This window comes from Lynx canadensis, chromosome A1, assembly GCF_007474595.2.
Source record: "Lynx canadensis isolate LIC74 chromosome A1, mLynCan4.pri.v2, whole genome shotgun sequence".
Taxonomy (NCBI): Eukaryota; Metazoa; Chordata; class Mammalia; order Carnivora; family Felidae; genus Lynx; species Lynx canadensis.
This window is the reverse complement of record NC_044303.2, coordinates 144523668-144542234: the sequence shown is the minus strand read 5'-3', so window position 1 is coordinate 144542234 and position 18567 is coordinate 144523668. Positions and strand designations below refer to the sequence as shown.

Below are 18567 nucleotides of genomic sequence, written 5' to 3'. Positions count from 1 at the left end.
CTGTAATACAAGTGGCAACAAAATGTGATTTATATCCAAGCTATAACATGTAAATTCTTTCAATTACCTTTAGTATATCAAAATCATATTTTTATAAAGGTTTTTAAAGCATAATCTTCCTAAATTATTATTAGAACAGGCCCACTGAAATATCTTATTTCCAAATCTTTTTAAAAAAATTTTAATGTTTATTTATATTTGAGAGAAAGACACAGCATGAGTGGGGTAGAGGCAGAGAGCGACAGAAGCAGGCTCCAGGCTCTGAGCTGTCAGCATAGAGCCTGACATGGGGCTTGAACCCATGAGCTGGACATGGGGCTTGAGCCCATGAGCTGTGAGATCATGACCCAAGCCAAAGTTGGACACTTAACTGACTGAGCCACCCAGGCACCCCTCCTCTTTTCAAATCTTTTAAGTAAGTACAGTATCATAAGGATATATGCCTAATAAAGTAAGCACTAAGTGTTCTTTGATTAGATGATGTGGAGAATAAATCAATCATCATAATTTATGTGGTAATTAGTTCAGACCAAAGCAGGGGATTATGAAACCAAAACATGAAATAACTTAGAAGAATCTTCTTAGAGATTAACTTTGACTCCAATGGCTTGTTTAAATTCATGGTTTTGTGGTTCCAAGATGTCATAGAAAACTTGTTTTTTGTCAAAATGGTCTCTAATGCAAAGCAAATCTTCAATGGAATAGTTATCATTTTTCCCAGTCCAAATAGTCAGGCTGTACCTGCATTAAAATAAAACAGAATTATACAGTGAAAAGTAAAAGATAAGAAACAGTGATGAGGAATTCCAATAAGCCTAAAAATAGTTACTCTCATTTATCTTTAACCCAAATTCACACAGACAAAAAAATTAATTAGCAGTGCTAGAACATATAGTTTCTGTTTCATCAACATCAAAAGGACTAGAGAGAAAAAAAAATTCACATTGCTGTCAGCTAAATTAGGTAACTGCTATATCTGAGTTACAGGAATGTTAAATGGCTTTGGAAACCCAGACTGGTAACACTGAAAATGGGCCAAATTTTGGACAAAAAAACTAAAGAGATTGTATTGCTGATCAAGGAATCTGTTCCCTACACAAAAGCTACACATCTAACTTGGTTTTTTTTTCAGCAGGCTGGGTAGAGTCAAAAGCATGACTGCAAGAGATTATGAAGAGATGTAAATGTCACTGATATTACCAACATTCATATTCACTTATAAATGGCCCTGCTCTCCCTTCTGGTCGGTGGCGGGTGGTGGGGGGGTGGGTTACATGAGATATAAGAATGCCAAGAGATGTCACTAAGGATGCCAAACAGAATAAATTCAGATCCATTTCTGGAGTTAAAAAAACAATAATAACATACGCAGATTTATTATGGATGTGAAGAATATATTCAGAATTTTAATGTTACTTAAATTGTATATTCTTTCAGTAAACATTACTTCTATTAAAGTACTCTTGTCACAGTGCACCTGAGTGGCTGAGTTGGTTAAGCATCCAACTCTTGATTTTGGCTCAGGTCATGATCTCACAGTTGATGGAATCAAGCCGCGCATCAGGCTCTGTGCTAGCAGCATGGAGCCTGCTTGGGATTCTCTCTCTCTCTCTCTCTCTCTCTCTCTCTCTCTCTCTCCTTCTGCACCTCCCTTGCACAGGCTCTCTCTCACTCTCTTTCTCTCTCAAAATAAATAAACTTAAAAAAAACTCTTAAAAAATCCACAATACTCCTAATGCATCAGAGAATGAGAAAATGCAAAGCTGGTAAGTAGCTTCACATTTGTTTTCCCCATAAACATGTCAGAATCCAGGAAGAAATCTCCAAAGCACCTCTTCTACTATTAATAAGAAATAATCTAACCAAGGTATATGTTCTTGCTATGTTGACATATTCCTGTCCTTAAGGATGGTGACATCATTCTGGAAATGTAACAGAGAAAAGTATTTTGAATTTCATTCCATAGCAGCATTATGTGGCAAACCAAAAAGAAATTTTAAACTACAAGCGAGGATACACACACACACACACACACACACACACACACACACACACACAAATAGGAATTACTTTACAAACTGTATTTCTTATGACTTACCAAGACTGAATCAGAAAGAAATTAAAAATACGGATAGATCAATTACTAGTAAAGAAATTGAATCAGTAATTAAAAACTTCCTAATGAAGAAAAGCCCAGGACCAGGTGGCTTCACTGGTGAATTTTCTAAACATTTAAAGAATTAAAACCAATTCTTCTCCAACTTTTCCAAATAACTGAAGAGAAGGAAACAATTCTAAATTTAATTGACAAGATCAGCATTATCCTGACACCAAAACTAGAAAAGAACACTACTAAAAAGGAAATCTATAAACCAATATCCCTGACGAATACAGATGTAAAAATTCCCAGTAAAACACTACCAAATTGAATTCTGCAGCACAATAAAAGATCATACACCATGATCAAGTGGGATTTATCTCTGTGATGCAAAGATAGTTCAACACACACAAATCAATCAATGTTACATGTCACATTTAATAGAATGAAAGAAAAGAATCATATGATCATTTCAGTAAGTACAAAAAAGCATTTGACAACATTCACCACCCATTCATGATAAAAACTCAGTAAATTAGGCTCAGAAGGAACATATCTCAACATAATAAAGGCCATATATGACAAGTCCACAGCTAACACCATACTCAATGGTGACAGGATGAAAACTTTTCCTCTAAGATCAGGAACAAGACTAGGATGCTCACTCTCACCACTCCTATTCAACACAGTACTGGAAGTCCTAGCTACAGCAATCAGGCAAGAAAAAGAAGTAAAAGCTATAAGAATTAGAAAGAAAGAAGTAAAATTGTCTCTGTTTGCAGATGACATACTTTTATACATAGATTTGGTATAAAGACTCAACCAGAAATCTGTTAGATGTAATCAATGATTTCAGTAAAGTTGCAGGATACAAAATTAACATACAAAAAAAATCAGTAGCATTTCTATAACAGTGAAATTTCTGAAAAAGAAATAAAGAAATTGATGTCATTTACAACAGCATCAAAAACAATAAAAGACATAGGAATAGATTTAACCAGGAAATGAAAAATTTTTATGCTGAAAACTGTAAGACATGGATGAAAGAAATCAAAGAAGACACAAAGAAAAGTAAAGGTATCCTGTCTTCACATAGTGGAAGAATTAATATTATTAAGATGTTAATCCCACCAAAAGATTCAATGCAATCTGTATCAAGATTCCAATGGCATTTTTTACAGAAGTAGAAAAAAATCTCCTAAAATTTATATGGAACCATGAAAGACCCTGAATAGCCAAAGAAATCTGGAAAAAGAAGAATAAAGCAGGAGGCATTATACTTCCTGATTTCAAGTTATACTATATAGCAATAGTCATCAAAACAGTGTGGTATTGGCATAAAAACAGACAAATAGACAAAGCGAACAGAATCAAGAGCCAAAAAATAAACCCAAGTATAAACTGCCAACTAGTATTTGACAAGGAAGCCAAGGATATTCAAAGGAGGAAAAAAAGTCTCTTCAATATATGGTACTAGGATAATTGGATAATCACACGGAAAAGAATGAAATTGAACCTATATCTTAAACCAGTCACGAAAATTAACTTGAAATGGGTTAAAGACTTAAAAATAAGACCTGAAACCATAAAACTCCTACAAGAAAACATAGGAAAAAAGCTCCCTGACATAGGTCTTGGTAATGATTGTTTGGATATGACACCTGAATTACAAGCAACAAAATAAAAAATAAACAGGTGGGATTAAATCAAACTAAAAAGGTTTCCTCACAGCAACAAATTGAAAAAACAACTTAGGGAATGGGAAAAAATATTTGCAAACCGTATATTAGGTAAGGAGTTAATATCCAAAATACATAAAGAACTAACAGCAAAAAAAACTAACAGCGATAAATTATAGCAAAAAAAAACCATCAAATAGCCCAATTTAAAAATGGGGAAAGACATTTTTCCAAAGAAGATATATGAAAGGCCAACAGGTAATGAAAAGATACTTAACATCACTAGTCATTATGGAAATGTAAATCTAAACCACAATGAGATATCACCTCATACATGTTAGTATGGCCATCATCAACAAGGCGCAAGATAACAAATGCTGGCATGGATGTTAAGAAAAGGGAACCCTTGTGCACTATTGGTAGGATTATAAATTGGTGCAGCCACTATGAAAAATAGTATGGAGGACCCTCAAAAAAATAAAAATAGAACTACCATATGATCCAGCAATTCCACTTCTGGGAACATATCCAAAGGAAACAAAAACATCAATTCAAAAACATCAATTCAAAAAAATATCTGCACCCTCATGTTCATATCAGCATTATTTACAATAACAAAGACATTGAAACAATCATGTCCATCAATAGATGAAGGGATAAAAAAGTTGTAGTATATACATATATACAATATAGTATTATTCAGCCATAAAAAAAATGGGGAAATCCTACCATTTGCAACACGATGGATGGACTTTGAAGGCATTATGCTAAGTAAAGCAAGTTAGACAGGAAAAGAAGTACTGTACAATCTAACTTATATGTAGAAACTAAAAGAAAAACAAAACCTTCACAGAAAAAGAGATCAGTCTTGTGGTTACCAGAGGTCGAGGGTGGGGAAGGGGTAATAGAGGAAGGTGGTCAGAGGTATAAACTTCCAGTTATAAGATAAATAAATACTAAGGATGTAATGTACAAAATGATGAGTAGAGTTAAAACTGCTGTATGATTACATAGGAAAAGTGTTTAGAGAGTGAATCCTTTTTTTACAAAAAAAAAAGGTTATTTCTTTATTTTGAGAGAGAGAGAGAGAGAGAGAGAGAGAGCACAAACAGGGGGAGGAGTAGAGAGAGAGGAGAGAGAGAATCCCAAGCAGGCTCACACTGTCACACAGATCCCAAAGCAGGGCTTGATCCCATGAACTGGGAGATCATGACCTGAGATGAAATCAAGAGTAGGATGCTAAATCAACTGAGCCACCCAGGTGCCCTGAGAGTAAATCCTAAGAGTCCTCATCACAAGGGGAATTTTTTCCTTTTCCTTTTTTTCTTTTTACTGTATTTATATGAAAAGATAAAGGTTTGCTGAACCTATTATGATAATCATTTCACAATAAATGTAAATCTAACTATCATGGTGTATATATTGATGTATTTCAATTATTTCTAATAAAACTGGAAAAATACTTTAAAAACCCTATATTTTTGCTAAAATGGCATCTATTACTTTATTTGAACACCATGGTGACACAGATACGGATTTAGATTAAAAAAAGAGCTCTACAAAGTTACTGTACCTCTTTTAATCCTCCCTCTATTATATTTAAAGTGAAATAGGAAGACAAATTGCCTAAGGGTACCTTAAATTATGTTCATTCAAATCAGTTCTCAGGTTTTATTTTTTAAGCCCTTTTCATTATGAAATATATAGGAAAAACCCATAAAACCATAAATGTGAATTTTAACAAATTATTATAAAATGAACTCCAGTGTACCCAAAACACAATTCAAGAAAGAGAGCATACCATGACCATCACTACCTTGGGAGGTTCCTGTATGTCACTGTGCTATCACAACCTCTCCTCTCCCCTGGAGACCTCACAACCTTGACCTTGGTGGTAGCCATTTTCTTGTTTTTCTTTATTTACTGCCTATATATCCATCTGTAAAAAGTACAGTTCAATTTTTGCCTGTTAGTTATTTTTATGTAAATGGAATCATATGGTATATAATATTTTTTGGTCTTAGTTCTTTTACTGAATATAGTTTGTGAAATTTCTCCAAGTTGAAACATGTAGCTGCAGTTAATCCATTTTCTTTAGAATACGGTTTAGCATTATCTACTAAAGTAGAAACTATGAATACTCTATGACCTAGAAATTCTATTCCTAGATATTCCCTCCCTATACAACCTTTATAAATGTAGGCATATGTACACGAGGATGTGTGTGTGTGTGCATGGGTGTGTGTGTATGTTCACAGCAGCAATCCCTGTAACAGTCAAAACCATGAAACAATCCAAATGTCATTCAATAATAAAACAAATAAACTGTGACATACAAATAATAGAATATATACTTCTTTGTATATTCTCTATTAGAGCCCTTTTGAGATACAAAAATATTTCCCAACTCTGTGCCTAATCTGTTCATGCTCTTCACGGTATCTTTTGACAGGAACAATTTCTGAATTTTAATGTATTCAAATTACTCAAACATATTCTTTATGGCTAGTGATTTTTATATCTTAAGAATCCCTTCTTGGGGTCTGGGTGGCTCAGTTGGTTGGGTGACCGACTTCGGCTCAGGCCATGATCTCGTAGTTTGTGAGTTCGAGCCCCGCGTCGGGCTCTGTGCTGACAGCTCGGAGCCTGGAGCCTGCTTCCAATTCTGTGTCTCCCCCTCTCTCTGCCTCTCCCCTGCTCACGCTCTGTGTCTGTCTCTCAATAATAAATGAATGTTATAAAAAAATTAAACAAAAAAAAGAATCCCTTCCCATCCCCAATGTTATGAAGATATTCTCTAGTGATATATTCCATTTAAGCTTTGCTATTTTACCTTTCATATTTAAAAAAGAGTGTGAAAGAAATGTTGTTAAGAGGGGTACCTGCGTGGCTGAGTCAGTTGAGCATCTGACTTCAGCTCAGGTCATGATCTTGTATTCATGGGTTTAAGCCCCACATCAGGCTTCCTGGAGCCTGCTTTGGATTCTGTGTATCTCTCTCTCTCTCTCTCTCTCTCTCTCTCTCTCTCTCTCCCCCTCCCCTGTTCATGCTCTCTCTCTGTCTCTCAAAAAAAAAAAAAATGTCGTTAAGAGAATTCCAAAATTAGAAAGAGGCAAAAACAATTCAACAAAAACAAACAAAACAAAAGAGAACTAACTAGACGGAGAAGTAGATAAATCCATTTGGTGCAATGCCATGGAGCCAAACACAAGGGAGTTTCAAACTGAAGGGGGTAAATATGAGTACTTAATTGTAGAGTTTAGGAATTTGACTTGAATATGGTTGGGTTGAGCGTTTGACTCTTGATATTTGGCTCAGGTCATGACCTCACACTTTGTGAGGTCCAGCCCTAAGTCAGGCTCTGTGCTGACAGCACGGAGCTTGGAATTCTCTCTCCCTCTCTCTCTGCCCCTCTCCTGGTCACTGTCTCTCTCTCAAAATAAATAAAGTAATCTTAAAAAATAAGAATTTGACTTGAACAGAGTGCAATATTCAAATGAGAAATTTTAGGGAAGAAAATGACTTCATAGAACATGAGAAAACTGAGGTAGTAGTAATGAAAGAAATAGGAGGTAGAAACTTCTTTTTTGAACATAGCAGCCTAAAGTCAGCACTGCCTCTTTTTCCTCCTAGGAATTACCCAGGGGCAGCAAAAAGAACAAAAGAATGAAAATAGAAACCCCATCTTCAATGAAATTAAGAAAGAACTGAAACTAAAAATTATAAAACAGGTGAAAAGTTTCCAACAGTAACAGAGATTAAAGCCAGATGAGTATGTAAGGAAGTGAAGAGAATTTGCCCATGTCTGTAGATTACAGAGAAAGCCTACCAAAGACACTTCTAGATGAGGGGCAGACTCTACCTAAACACTTTGCAACAGTGGGAATGGCATCCCTGAGCTACAAATGGAGGCTTTCTTGGGGTAGGTTTGGTCCCAAGAAGTTATAGAAACAAGGAAAGAGTTAACACAGAAAAGTCACTGTTGTGCACATCAGACTATTTAGTCCTGTGTAAACTCAAAATTTTAAATGTAAGCAATAGATAAAAGATTCTACTTAGAGATACCACAATTGCCTACCTCTATTCACTGGGAAACATTAAAGGCTAAACACACTCACACATAAAACTCTCTGGTCATAAGAAGCATAGTTCTAATTCCTCTGCAATATGCACTTTGGGCAAGTAGCCTGTCCAGAAAAAAAAAAATGACTTTCTCTAAAATGCAGTAATTGGGGCATCTGGGTGGCTCAGTCAGTTAAGCATTCAACTTCAGCTGAGGTCATGATCTCACGATTCTTGGGTTCAATCCCCACATTGGACTCTGCATTGACAGCACGGAGCCTACTTGGGATTCTCTCTCTCTCCCTCTATCTCTGCCCCTCTCCACCCCAAATAAATAAGTAAACTTTAAAAAGTAAAAAAATAAACTGCAGTAATCAAAATAAAATAAGGAGAAGTACAAGAGTATAAGAAAATAATAAGGATAAATAAATGGCAGATGGAGAAATAAAAACATCATCTTTAAAAAAACTGTCAGATATGGGCACCTGGGTGGCTCAGTCAGTTAAATGTCTGACTCTTAATTTCAGCTCAGTTAATTGGCTTGAGTCCCATGTTGGGCTCAGCACTGACAGTACAGAGCCTGCTTGGGATTCTCTCTCTCCCTCTCTCTCTGCCCCTCCCCTGTTCATGGGCACCCTCTCTCTCAAAATAAATAAACTTAAAAAAAATTAAAAAGTAACAAAATAAAAAACTATCAGATAGCTGAAATATATGTAAAATTTAAAGAAAACCATCAAGGCAGATGAAAGCCATAACCAACATTTTTTAAATGATGCAACTGCTTCTTTGAAGAAAGAGCACAAAGCAGAGATATGAGCTATGGAAGAGGTTGCAAGATGGTACTGAAGACATAATGAAACACTAATTGGCAGATTATAGGAAAGAAATAAAGAATTAATACTATTATAGAAATAAAGTGAAGTCTGAAGATATACGAGGAAAAACAGGCATTGTGGAAAATATTGTAAGAGATATAGAAGACAAATTATAAAATCAAGAAAAATAAAATCCAAACAAATAAAAAGCAAAGAAAGACTAAAGAGAAAATAATAGATGCCAAAGATAGGCAACAGAGATCTAAATATTCATAACTAGAATCCCTGAAAGAGAAAACTTAGTTTACAAATAAAACAAGTATTTCAAAATATAATTCACAGACCTATTCCAGAAAAGACATTTTAATCTATATACTGAAAACAACACTTTCTACATTCAGTTGTCCCCCAATAACTCCTGCCAAATCAAGACACTTAAAAGAGGAAAAAAAAATCAGACTGGCTTCACCCTTTTCCACATCAACACTCAGTAGAAACCAGAGGAGCAATGTTTTCAAAATCCTCAAGGAAAGGCACTGTGAGCCAAGACAGCCAATTTACCATTGACTATAAAGTTCAAAGTTGACAATAAAAGAGAGTACAGTCAAAATGAGGTGAAAGGGGTAAAGAAGTACACTAATTTTATTATTGTTCACAGGAAGAAATTAACAGGTACCTTTAAAGAAGCAGATTAAGCATACTTTATGGAAATTACAGTCATGAATAATCAAAAGGGAAAAATGAACCTCACAAATTATTAAAATTAAAATACAAAGCAAAGGAAACAGCTACAGCGAAGTATTTTCAGGGGTGACTGGGTAGCTCAGTTAAGTGTCAGACTCTTGACTTGGGTCCAGGCCATGATCTCACGATCATGATCTCATGGTTGTGAGATTGAACCCTGAGTGGGGCTCCACACTAAGTGTGGAACCTGCTTAAGATTCTCTCTCTCCTTCTTTCTCTGCCCCTCCCCCATTTGCTCTCTCTCAAAAAACGAAAGAAATGTTTTCAATGCTATACAAAGTAACAAGTATGCTACTTCAAAAAAAATGACAGAAACAAGACCAAACAAGACCAACATATCTGTCTTTTTATAAATAATGTAAATAAGTTAAACTCTTCTTTTAAATGGCTATTAGATTAAATTAGTGGGAGTCAGGTATCTAAGTATCTGATAAGAAATTTATAACAAAGAAAAGACTGCTAGAAAGAACCCTAAGGGGTTGGGGTTGAAATTAGAATTTCATTATGAACTCATGGATTTTATATATGTATATATACACATAGAAATGGCTATAGATGTAGGGGTGCCTGGGTGGCTCACTTGGTTAAGTGTCTGACTTTTGATTTTGGCTCAGGTCATGATCTTACAGTTGATGGGATCGAGCCCTGCATTGGGCTCTGCACTTGGGCTCTGCACCTTGCTTGGGATTCTCTCTCTCTCTCTCTCAATCCCCACTCTCTATTAAAATAAATAAACTTAAAAAAATGGTTTTAGATGTATATATTGTTGTGTATGTGTGTGTGCATGCATGGTGTGTGTTTGTACACACAAATACACACACACACACACACACACCGTAATCACACATATACACAGACAAGTATTTACTAGCTCTGTCCACTGAGATGTCTTAGAAGCAATGACACTCGAGTAGCAATGATCATACCAAACTCCCAGATTTCACTTTCTAAATACTATCCACCACTGTAATCAAGCAGTTATCCTTGAAGAAGTGGTCAATTTGAGAACTGGGACAGGGAAAGTACCTAAGTCTCCTAAGAACACAAGCACGAGAAAAATGAGGAAAATATCGAACTGATCCAAGTTGAGAACATCTTTCATAATAAAAGCCCTGTCATTTTTTAATACTGTCAAGTATATGAGATTGGGAAAGACTGAGGAACTATTCCAGACTGAAGGAGACTGATGAGACATGACAACTAAATATAAGACATGTTCTCAGAAGGTTTCTTGGACCCCAAGGAAAAAAGAAGCATTTTTTTGAATGGTTGATAAAATCTGAATGGGTCTGAGGACTGCATGGTACTGTTGTATTAATGCTGGTTTTCTGATTGGGAGGCTGCATAGTAGTAATATAGAAGCCTGCCTTTGCTTGAGGAAGTACACTCAGGAGTACTTAAGGATGACAAGGCATCATGCCAGGAAAAAATATAAATAGAAAAAAAAAAACCAGAGAAATAATAAATAAATGCAGGAAAAAGTTAACAATTGGGGAATCTGGGTAACAGAGATGTAGAAAGTGTTTCGCAACTTTTCTATAGGTTAAAAACTATTTTTTTAATGACAATAAATCACTCTTCAAAAAATGAATGAAAAATAAAACTATAAATTTATTTTTCAAAAAAATATATAGCCAAGTATTCAGGCCAAAGACAATGTGAGTTCAGGTAAAAAATCAATCAACAGACCAAGACCTTTTAATAATAAACTTATAATTACTCTTCATTGAAGAGTCTGGGAAGAAGAGAGACTGAGTCTACCGGGGAGAAATCAGGACAACTTGAGAGACCATAGGTGGGTGATTGCGAACTGGGGGAGATAAAACGGCCGTGTAGGCACGGAGGGGAGGGATCCCCTTCTACCCACAGACAAAGGGAAGAGAAAGAGCAGCTGGGGAAGCGTAGGGCTGTATCTGGACAAGGGAAAAAAACCTTGGACTGGGATGGAGAGGGGTCCCATCTCTAACTACAGGTTAGAGGATCTCTAACTGCAGGTCCCATCTTTGGACTGGGGCCCGCTGCCCCGCTCGCACACCTGGGGAAGAGGGGAGCCACCCGGGTTCAGCGGTAGATCGGGGTGCAGTCTGCAGCAGGAGAAACCGGTTCCCTCCCCTGAAGGACTCCCGCACAGGACAAAACCAGCCGGGACCTCGTATGGGGAGGTGCTTACCCAGTACTGGGGCACACTGAGCGGGAGTTTAACTCCCAGCCAAGCCCCCCGGGGCAGAGAAGTCAGCGGAGTGAGACAGACAGTCTCGTCTGCACCCACGGCACAGTGAGGATGGCTCCAAAGGAGTGATTTGACACACGGGGTCATGGAGAAGAGACTGGGAGCCGCCATTTTTCTTCCCACCACCGCCAAGGTGGGGCCTCAGGTATTCGTCTGCGGGGCCCACAGTGGAGGTGGGACCAGCCTACACCAAACCATGCCCCTCCAACGCTGGGTAACTGCGTATCTTTTGGAGTGGGATTGACGCTGTGGAACCAGACGGCTCCATCCTCCAGACCAGTGCTATTGCGTAGCCTGGATTAATTCTAGAACAATTCTTGTTATTTAGATATATATTCTACCCCGACCCATTTCTCCCTCTTATCTCTTCCCTCCTGTAGGCTGGGTACTTTGGTTATTGGTTTGTTTAAACAGACATATTTAATCCATTCTCTTTATACATGTTCTACACCTCCTTCTTTACACTCCTTTCTCTCTCTCTGGAATAATCAAGCCGTATAGTTTCTCTGTCTGGGTAACTTTATCTTCGTTTCTTTTTCCCTAACTCCTTTCTTATTTTCCTTTTCTCTCTCTCTGGATTAAGGCTTTTAGTCCCTCTGCCTGGTCAATGTTTATTTTTTCTTTTTCCCCACCCCTGTCATTTCTCTCTCTGTATGTGCTCTTCCATCAGCATCGCCTCCACCCTGTTCTTTACTTGCAGCTGGTGTTTCTGGTTTTTTGCTTTTGGATTGTTTTTAGTTTTTAGGTTTTTTGTTTTTGTTTGATTTGTGTGTTTTTGTTTCCTGTTTGTCTGTTTGTTTTCCTTTACAGGGCTACTTCAAGGAACAAATCAAAGCACACCTGGTGGATGGTCCAAAACATCACTACGACTAGGGAAATAAAATAACCAAAGTCACAACAACAGAGAGCAAGTCACACTCTCCAAAAAACACCTCCTGAAGGGCCAGGCCCTGAACAGTGTATGACCCCCCTTTAATAATTAATTCTTCATTAAGATAAAAGAGATGTGAATATGTACCAAATAATATATCATGAATATTTTAATTTTTTAATGTTTATTTTTAAGAGAGAGAAAAACGGAGCACAAGTTGGGAAACTTATGTACATAATAGGGTAACATTTATTTTTCAAACATCTACCTTCCTACTAATGGTCTTTCTCAAGACCCTTTGTATCCTCAGATCCCTACCCTCCTCCTCAGCTCCTATAAGCCTCCTGTTGCCTCACAGTCTTTAGATTTTCAATGTCTGTGTAGATTCCCCATAAGTATGCTATTAAATTTGATTTTCTCCGGTTGTTCTCTGTCACGTCAATTTATTTAGTCCAGCTAGAAGGACCCTAAAGGAAAGAGGAATACTTCCTCTCCAACAGAAGAAATTAAAAGAATGAGAAGCTATTTGAGCCATCTGTGAATAAATAAACTTCAAAACCTGGGTGAAATTAGTAATTTTCTAGAAAAATACAGTATATCAAAATTGGCCCCCCAGAAGACAGAAAATCAAGGGACCACTTACCATATAATAAAAAGGTTGTACAAGTTAATCTTTCCTCAAAACACTAGGTTTGGATTGTTTACCAAATCAGGTATAGGCCATTTCAATGTTTTGTTTTATTTTTTTTAAGTTTATTTATTTATTTTGAGAGACAGAGTGAGTGGGGGAGGGGGAAAGAGAGGGAGAAAGAGTCCCAAGCAGGCTCTGCACTGTCAGCGCAGAGCCCAACTCGGGGCTGGACCTCAGGAACCATGAGATCATGACCTGAGCCAAGATCAAGAGTTGGCTTAACCGATTGAACCATCCAGGTGCCCCTCAATGTTGTTTTTTTTAATATCCCAGAACACAGAAAAAGGAATGGTTCCTAGCTTTTTTATTGAAATGCACATGACATTTATACCTAAAACTGAGAAAGAAAAAAAGCTACAGACCAGTCTCACTTTCAAATGCAAACCTAACTAAAATTTATCAATAAAATTCAGCAGCATATTAAAAGAATATATCATGATCAAATGGGGTTTATTCTGGAAATGTGAAGATAATTCAATATTATGAAATAGTGCCATAATTTATTTTATTAATAGATATTGGGGAAAAAAACAAGATCATTTTCACAGAAACTGAAAAGGTATGTAGTAAAAATTCACTATCCACAGGAATGTGAATACTTCTTTAATGTATGAGTATCTGAGTCCCTTACTCTAATATAGTAAATTACCAAACTGAGTTTTTTCTGGATGAGTTGGAAAAATTCTTTATTAGAATTCTTTACATCAGTCTAACGTATGCATCAAGGATAGTTTTACCAGAATCTTTCCATTTTTATGTATTCAAATGTATCAAACTCTCCTTTTATAGTTATGAAGGGAAAAACTCTCTAAAGGCCTCTGAAGGGCAACCATTTTAAATTTCCTTCTAAGTCAGCATGACTGTACATAAACTTTGTTCAAACCAAAAGCCTGATTTATGGCCTGCCAGGCATGCATTATACATCTGCTTTGTAAATGAGCAGCCTAAAGGAAAACCATCTTGTCCTTGAGATATTGATCAATGCCTCTACTCCCTGCATTTGATGATATTTAAAACACATGATTCCTGCCTATACGCTAATCTATAATCTTTTGAGCTTTTACAAGATGTTAAAAAGTATATAACCCTGTAAACATGTTCATTCTCTGGAGTACTTTCCTCCCTGTGAATATTGTGTTTCCCAGGCAGCTGTCCTAATTTGGGCTCAAATAAAACTCTATTTTTTTAAATATATATGGATTAGAGTTCTCTCTCTGGTAACTTTGTGTCAGCAATAGCATTTAGATTTTGTGCCTTACTAAGAAAGGTCTTCTCCTTTCTGAAACTATATAAAACATCACGCTTTTTCTTTATGTATTTAATGTTTGATTTTCAAGTATTTAATTCACCTGGAATTTACTGTGGAAAAAAGATTAAGGAGCAGTGCCAGTTTTGTCTTTTCTGCAGAGTTGGCCTATTTTCCCAACACTGCACTAAACTTTTACTCCAATGATTTGAAATGCCAGCTTCTCCTAAACTAAGTTCCATGATAGATTTGGGTTTATTTCTGGGTTTTCCCTGCTGTTCTACTGACAAGTATATTAAAAAGATAGTATCAAAGTTGTTTCAATATTTGTATCTTTATAGTATACTTTAATATTTAATAGTGGTCCAACTAGTTTTTATTACATATTAAAAAGAAAATTTTGATACAGAAAAAACTTGTGAAATTAGGATGGAATTCAAAGAGAAAATATTTTATCCTCTTACAACTTTTTGAGAATGTATAACATCATTAAAAAAGGACATTTACTGGGCACCTACTGTGTTCAAAAACTTTGGTAAGGAACAGAGGTGAAAGACATGATGTTATATAAGTTAAGGTTAACTGAGAGTTTCATTCTAGTGAGGGAATCTGCTTGCTTCACAATCGGGGCTCATTCTCTCTCTCAATCTTTTTCTCATACACACTGTCTACATAATCAGTTTTCATCCTCTTTCTGTCTCTCTTACACATGCACTCACATGCACATCCTACATTGTTACATTTATACATACCTGTTTGATTTCTTTAACAGCCAGAGTAACTGAGAACAAGACTGCCTAACTAATGCTGCTCTGACAGGAAATGTTACAGGCAGATTTAGGTCCTTACATATATATTCCATTTCTTTCACCATTGTCCAACTGTAACCTGAAATTAAAGAAAGAAAAATTCCATTTTTCTAACTGGAATACTGAAAGTCATTAAATAAGAAACTAGGGGAGCCTGGGTGGCTCAGTTGTTTATGAGTCTTGGTTTCAGCTCAAGTCATGATCTCCAGGTTTTGTGAGTTTGACCCCTGCATCCGGCTCCCTGCTGACAGTGAGGAGCTTGATTGGGATTCTCTGTCTCCCTCTCTCTCTGCCCCTCCCCCACTCACTCTGTCTCTTTCTCAAAATACATAAATACATAAAACTTATTAAAAAAATAAGAAACTAAGTTAAATTACTTATAAATAGGTAAATTCAGATAATTTATAAAAATTTCCGTTTGGATACAGAGTGACTTAAAAAACCACTTAATACATGAAAAAATTTTCAGTGGAAAATGTAGACAAAAAATTAATTCTAAAATCATGCCACAAGTGACCAAGAGAAAATTTAACAAAACATTAAAATATTAAAAAGGTTTTATGGGGCACCTGGGTGGCTCCGTCAGTTAAGCGTCCAGCTTCGGCTCAGGTCATGATCTCACGATTCATGAGTTCAAGCCCCACATCAGGCTCTGTGCTGACAGCTCAGAGCCTGGAGCCTGCTTCAGATTCTGTCTCCTTCTCTCTCTGCCCCTCCCCTGCTCATACTCTGTCTCTCTCTAAAAAAAATAAATAAATAAACATTAAAAAAAAAAAAGGTTTTACTAATCTCTCAAGCACAAAAAAAGCAAATTTTGACACTATACCTTAAAGATTCGAAAGCTCTTCCCATAGGTATCTCTGCATCATTAATAGTCTCTATAAACTTATATTTTCCATTGTGTAATTAAGTATTCTTTTCCAAGAGAAATATGGCTGCTAGGTACTAGACGTTTAATTAATAATTATCGGGGCACCTGGGTGGCTCAGTTGACTAAGAGTCTGACTTCACCTCAGGTCATGATCTCACAGTTCATGGGTTCAAGCCCCACACTGGGTTCTGCACTGGTGGTGTGGAGCCTGATTGGGATTGTCTCTTCCTCCCTCTCTCTCTGCCCCTTCCCCACTTGTGCGTGCTCTCTCTCTCACTCTCTGAGTAAATAAATAACATTTAAAAAATTTTAAGTAATAATTATCTTCATGGTTGTTTTTTGGCTAGTCCGAATTATTTACACATTTTACCTAAAGTAGAAATAGTGGTAAAAATGACTTTTATACGTGCATTTTAAATCTTATTAAGACATTGTGGAAAACACACTTGCCTATTTATAAAAGCTTCAGAAAAAAATGTTTCTATTTTTTAAATAACACTAAACTCTATCAAAAGCAGGCTGTAAAAAGTATTGGTCAATATAGGAACATTTTACAGAAAGCCTAAGTAAATATGTTAGTTTAGCAGCTAAACTCCTTATGAAAAAAGGGGAAAGTTCTGCTTTCCTGAAAAATATGAAAAACTATTGTTTTAAAAAATTTTTTTTTGCTTATTTATGTATTTTCAGAGACAGATAAAGAGCACAAGTGGGGAAGGGGCAGAGAGAAAGAGAGACAGAATCTGAAGCAGGCTATGGACCATCAGCATAGAGGCCGATGTGGGGCTCAAATTCACAAACTGTGAGATCATGAGATCAACAGTTAGACTCTTAACCAACTGCACCACCCAGGTGCCCCTATATCTTTTTAATTAGAAAAAGGGACTGCTAACAAAAGCTATATTTACATGACTATAAACTTTTAACTCTCTTTTCTAAATCTGTGAAATAACAAGTAAGGGAGCATAAAGTGCATGTTGGTAATGACAAGAGGACAGTGAAAGAAAAGTAGCCTGGAGACATTCAACACCACAATGACTTCAAACCCAGATATGGTATTATTCAGTTCAAGGATCAGGTTAAGCCAGAATTATACTAAACAGTGATAAAAGGAATTGGAATCAGTAAGGAAGTTACTAAACTGTTTAAAACTGTTTATAGTTTACCTTATTTAAACACTTTGAATTATAAGCAATATTCTTTAATGAAATTAATAAAATTAAAATGAATTAAAGAATTAGAATTAAGTTAAAGCATATTGCTTTTTCTCTCAATCTTATTAACTGTTGGACCAGGGGGTTAAACCTAAATGTCACTACTCACTTGATAGCAGTTACTCTAATCTTACGTTGGGCTAAAAAGTTAACATCTGAAAACAATAAATGCAAATAAGTAAAAAAATGAATGCCCTGAACACAGGATAAAGACTAATATCTCTGGGCGCCGGGGTGGTTCGGTTGCTTGAGCATCTGACTCTTGATCTCCCGTCAGGTCCTGATCTCATGGTTCTTGAGAACTGTTTATCTGGAAATCACTACCTAGGTATGTATGAAGAAATAGAAAGATAAACCCAAATAGCATAGTCAGTTTCAACCAGGGAAAATAATCTGAATGTCAGGTCCATCCTGAAGGGAAAAGGTGAAAGGAAAGAAGGGATTGGACTAGAGGAGAGTCTCATGGCCTCTCACTCCCCTGTCTAACCAAAGAGAACATGAGGGTGCCAAAGTTCTAGCAAACTACTTTTAAGGGCCTCCCACTGTCTACAGAACAGAACTTGTGCTCTTCAACCACACTCCCCTTACTTCTGGCCTCACATCACTGGCTAAGTTTTTGTTACTACTTCTTTATCTTTCATCTGACATAGGAAGTTTGCTCCAAGGTAAAAAGAGTATATTATGTTTTCCAAGTTCAAATAGACAACTGAGGATGTGTTTAAAATTTATAAAGAGGCAGCTTTTGTTAATCTAGACCTTGTAAATAAATATTTCCCATTGAAGTTTGGTAACAGAATATCACCAATGAATGCAGTGTCTATATGAAATAAAAGAAAGAAGAGTCATACAGATGCCTTTAGGACCAGACCTTTCTCTCCATTAGGCTCTTAGATAGTGGAATAAGTTTTTGGTTTTATACTGAGAAGTGTTATTTTTATATTTCAAGTAGATTTTAATTTGATCAAAAAGAAATACATTTTAAAAATTATTACCTTCATTGACTTTCTCAGGATGCCATCCTGTTGTCCAACCCAGGGAAAATGTCACATCTGGAAAGAAGGATGTCACTGTGTCTATAAAAGGTTTTGCATCCACTACTCTGCTATTTCCATTTGGACCAGGAAGAATATCAGCATTAATCCACACAGGACGCTGCAGATGCCTCTTCACATTTTCCAGGAGCATCATGGATGGTTCCACAGCTGCTAGACTAAAAATATAGTTTGCTGTCAATAAGATA

General features: G+C 36.4%; 1 protein-coding gene across 4 annotated transcripts in view; it reads right to left on the bottom strand.

Moving 5' to 3' along the window:
- FAM151B (family with sequence similarity 151 member B) overlaps nucleotides 1–18567 on the bottom strand; it is a 40370-nt gene that overhangs the window by 4488 nt on the left and 17315 nt on the right. For 2 of the 4 annotated variants that reach the window (XM_030323788.1, XM_030323778.1), the window contains exons 4-5: nucleotides 18320–18537; nucleotides 15189–15324 (exon numbers count right to left, since the gene is read on the bottom strand). In XM_030323788.1, coding sequence (XP_030179648.1) covers nucleotides 15189–15324; nucleotides 18320–18537 — 354 coding nt within the window. Of the gene's footprint in view, nucleotides 1–6; nucleotides 742–5593; nucleotides 5717–15188; nucleotides 15325–18319; nucleotides 18538–18567 lie in introns of those variants that run through there. The other 2 variants (XR_003970638.1, XM_030323772.2) reach the window with 2 other exon arrangements.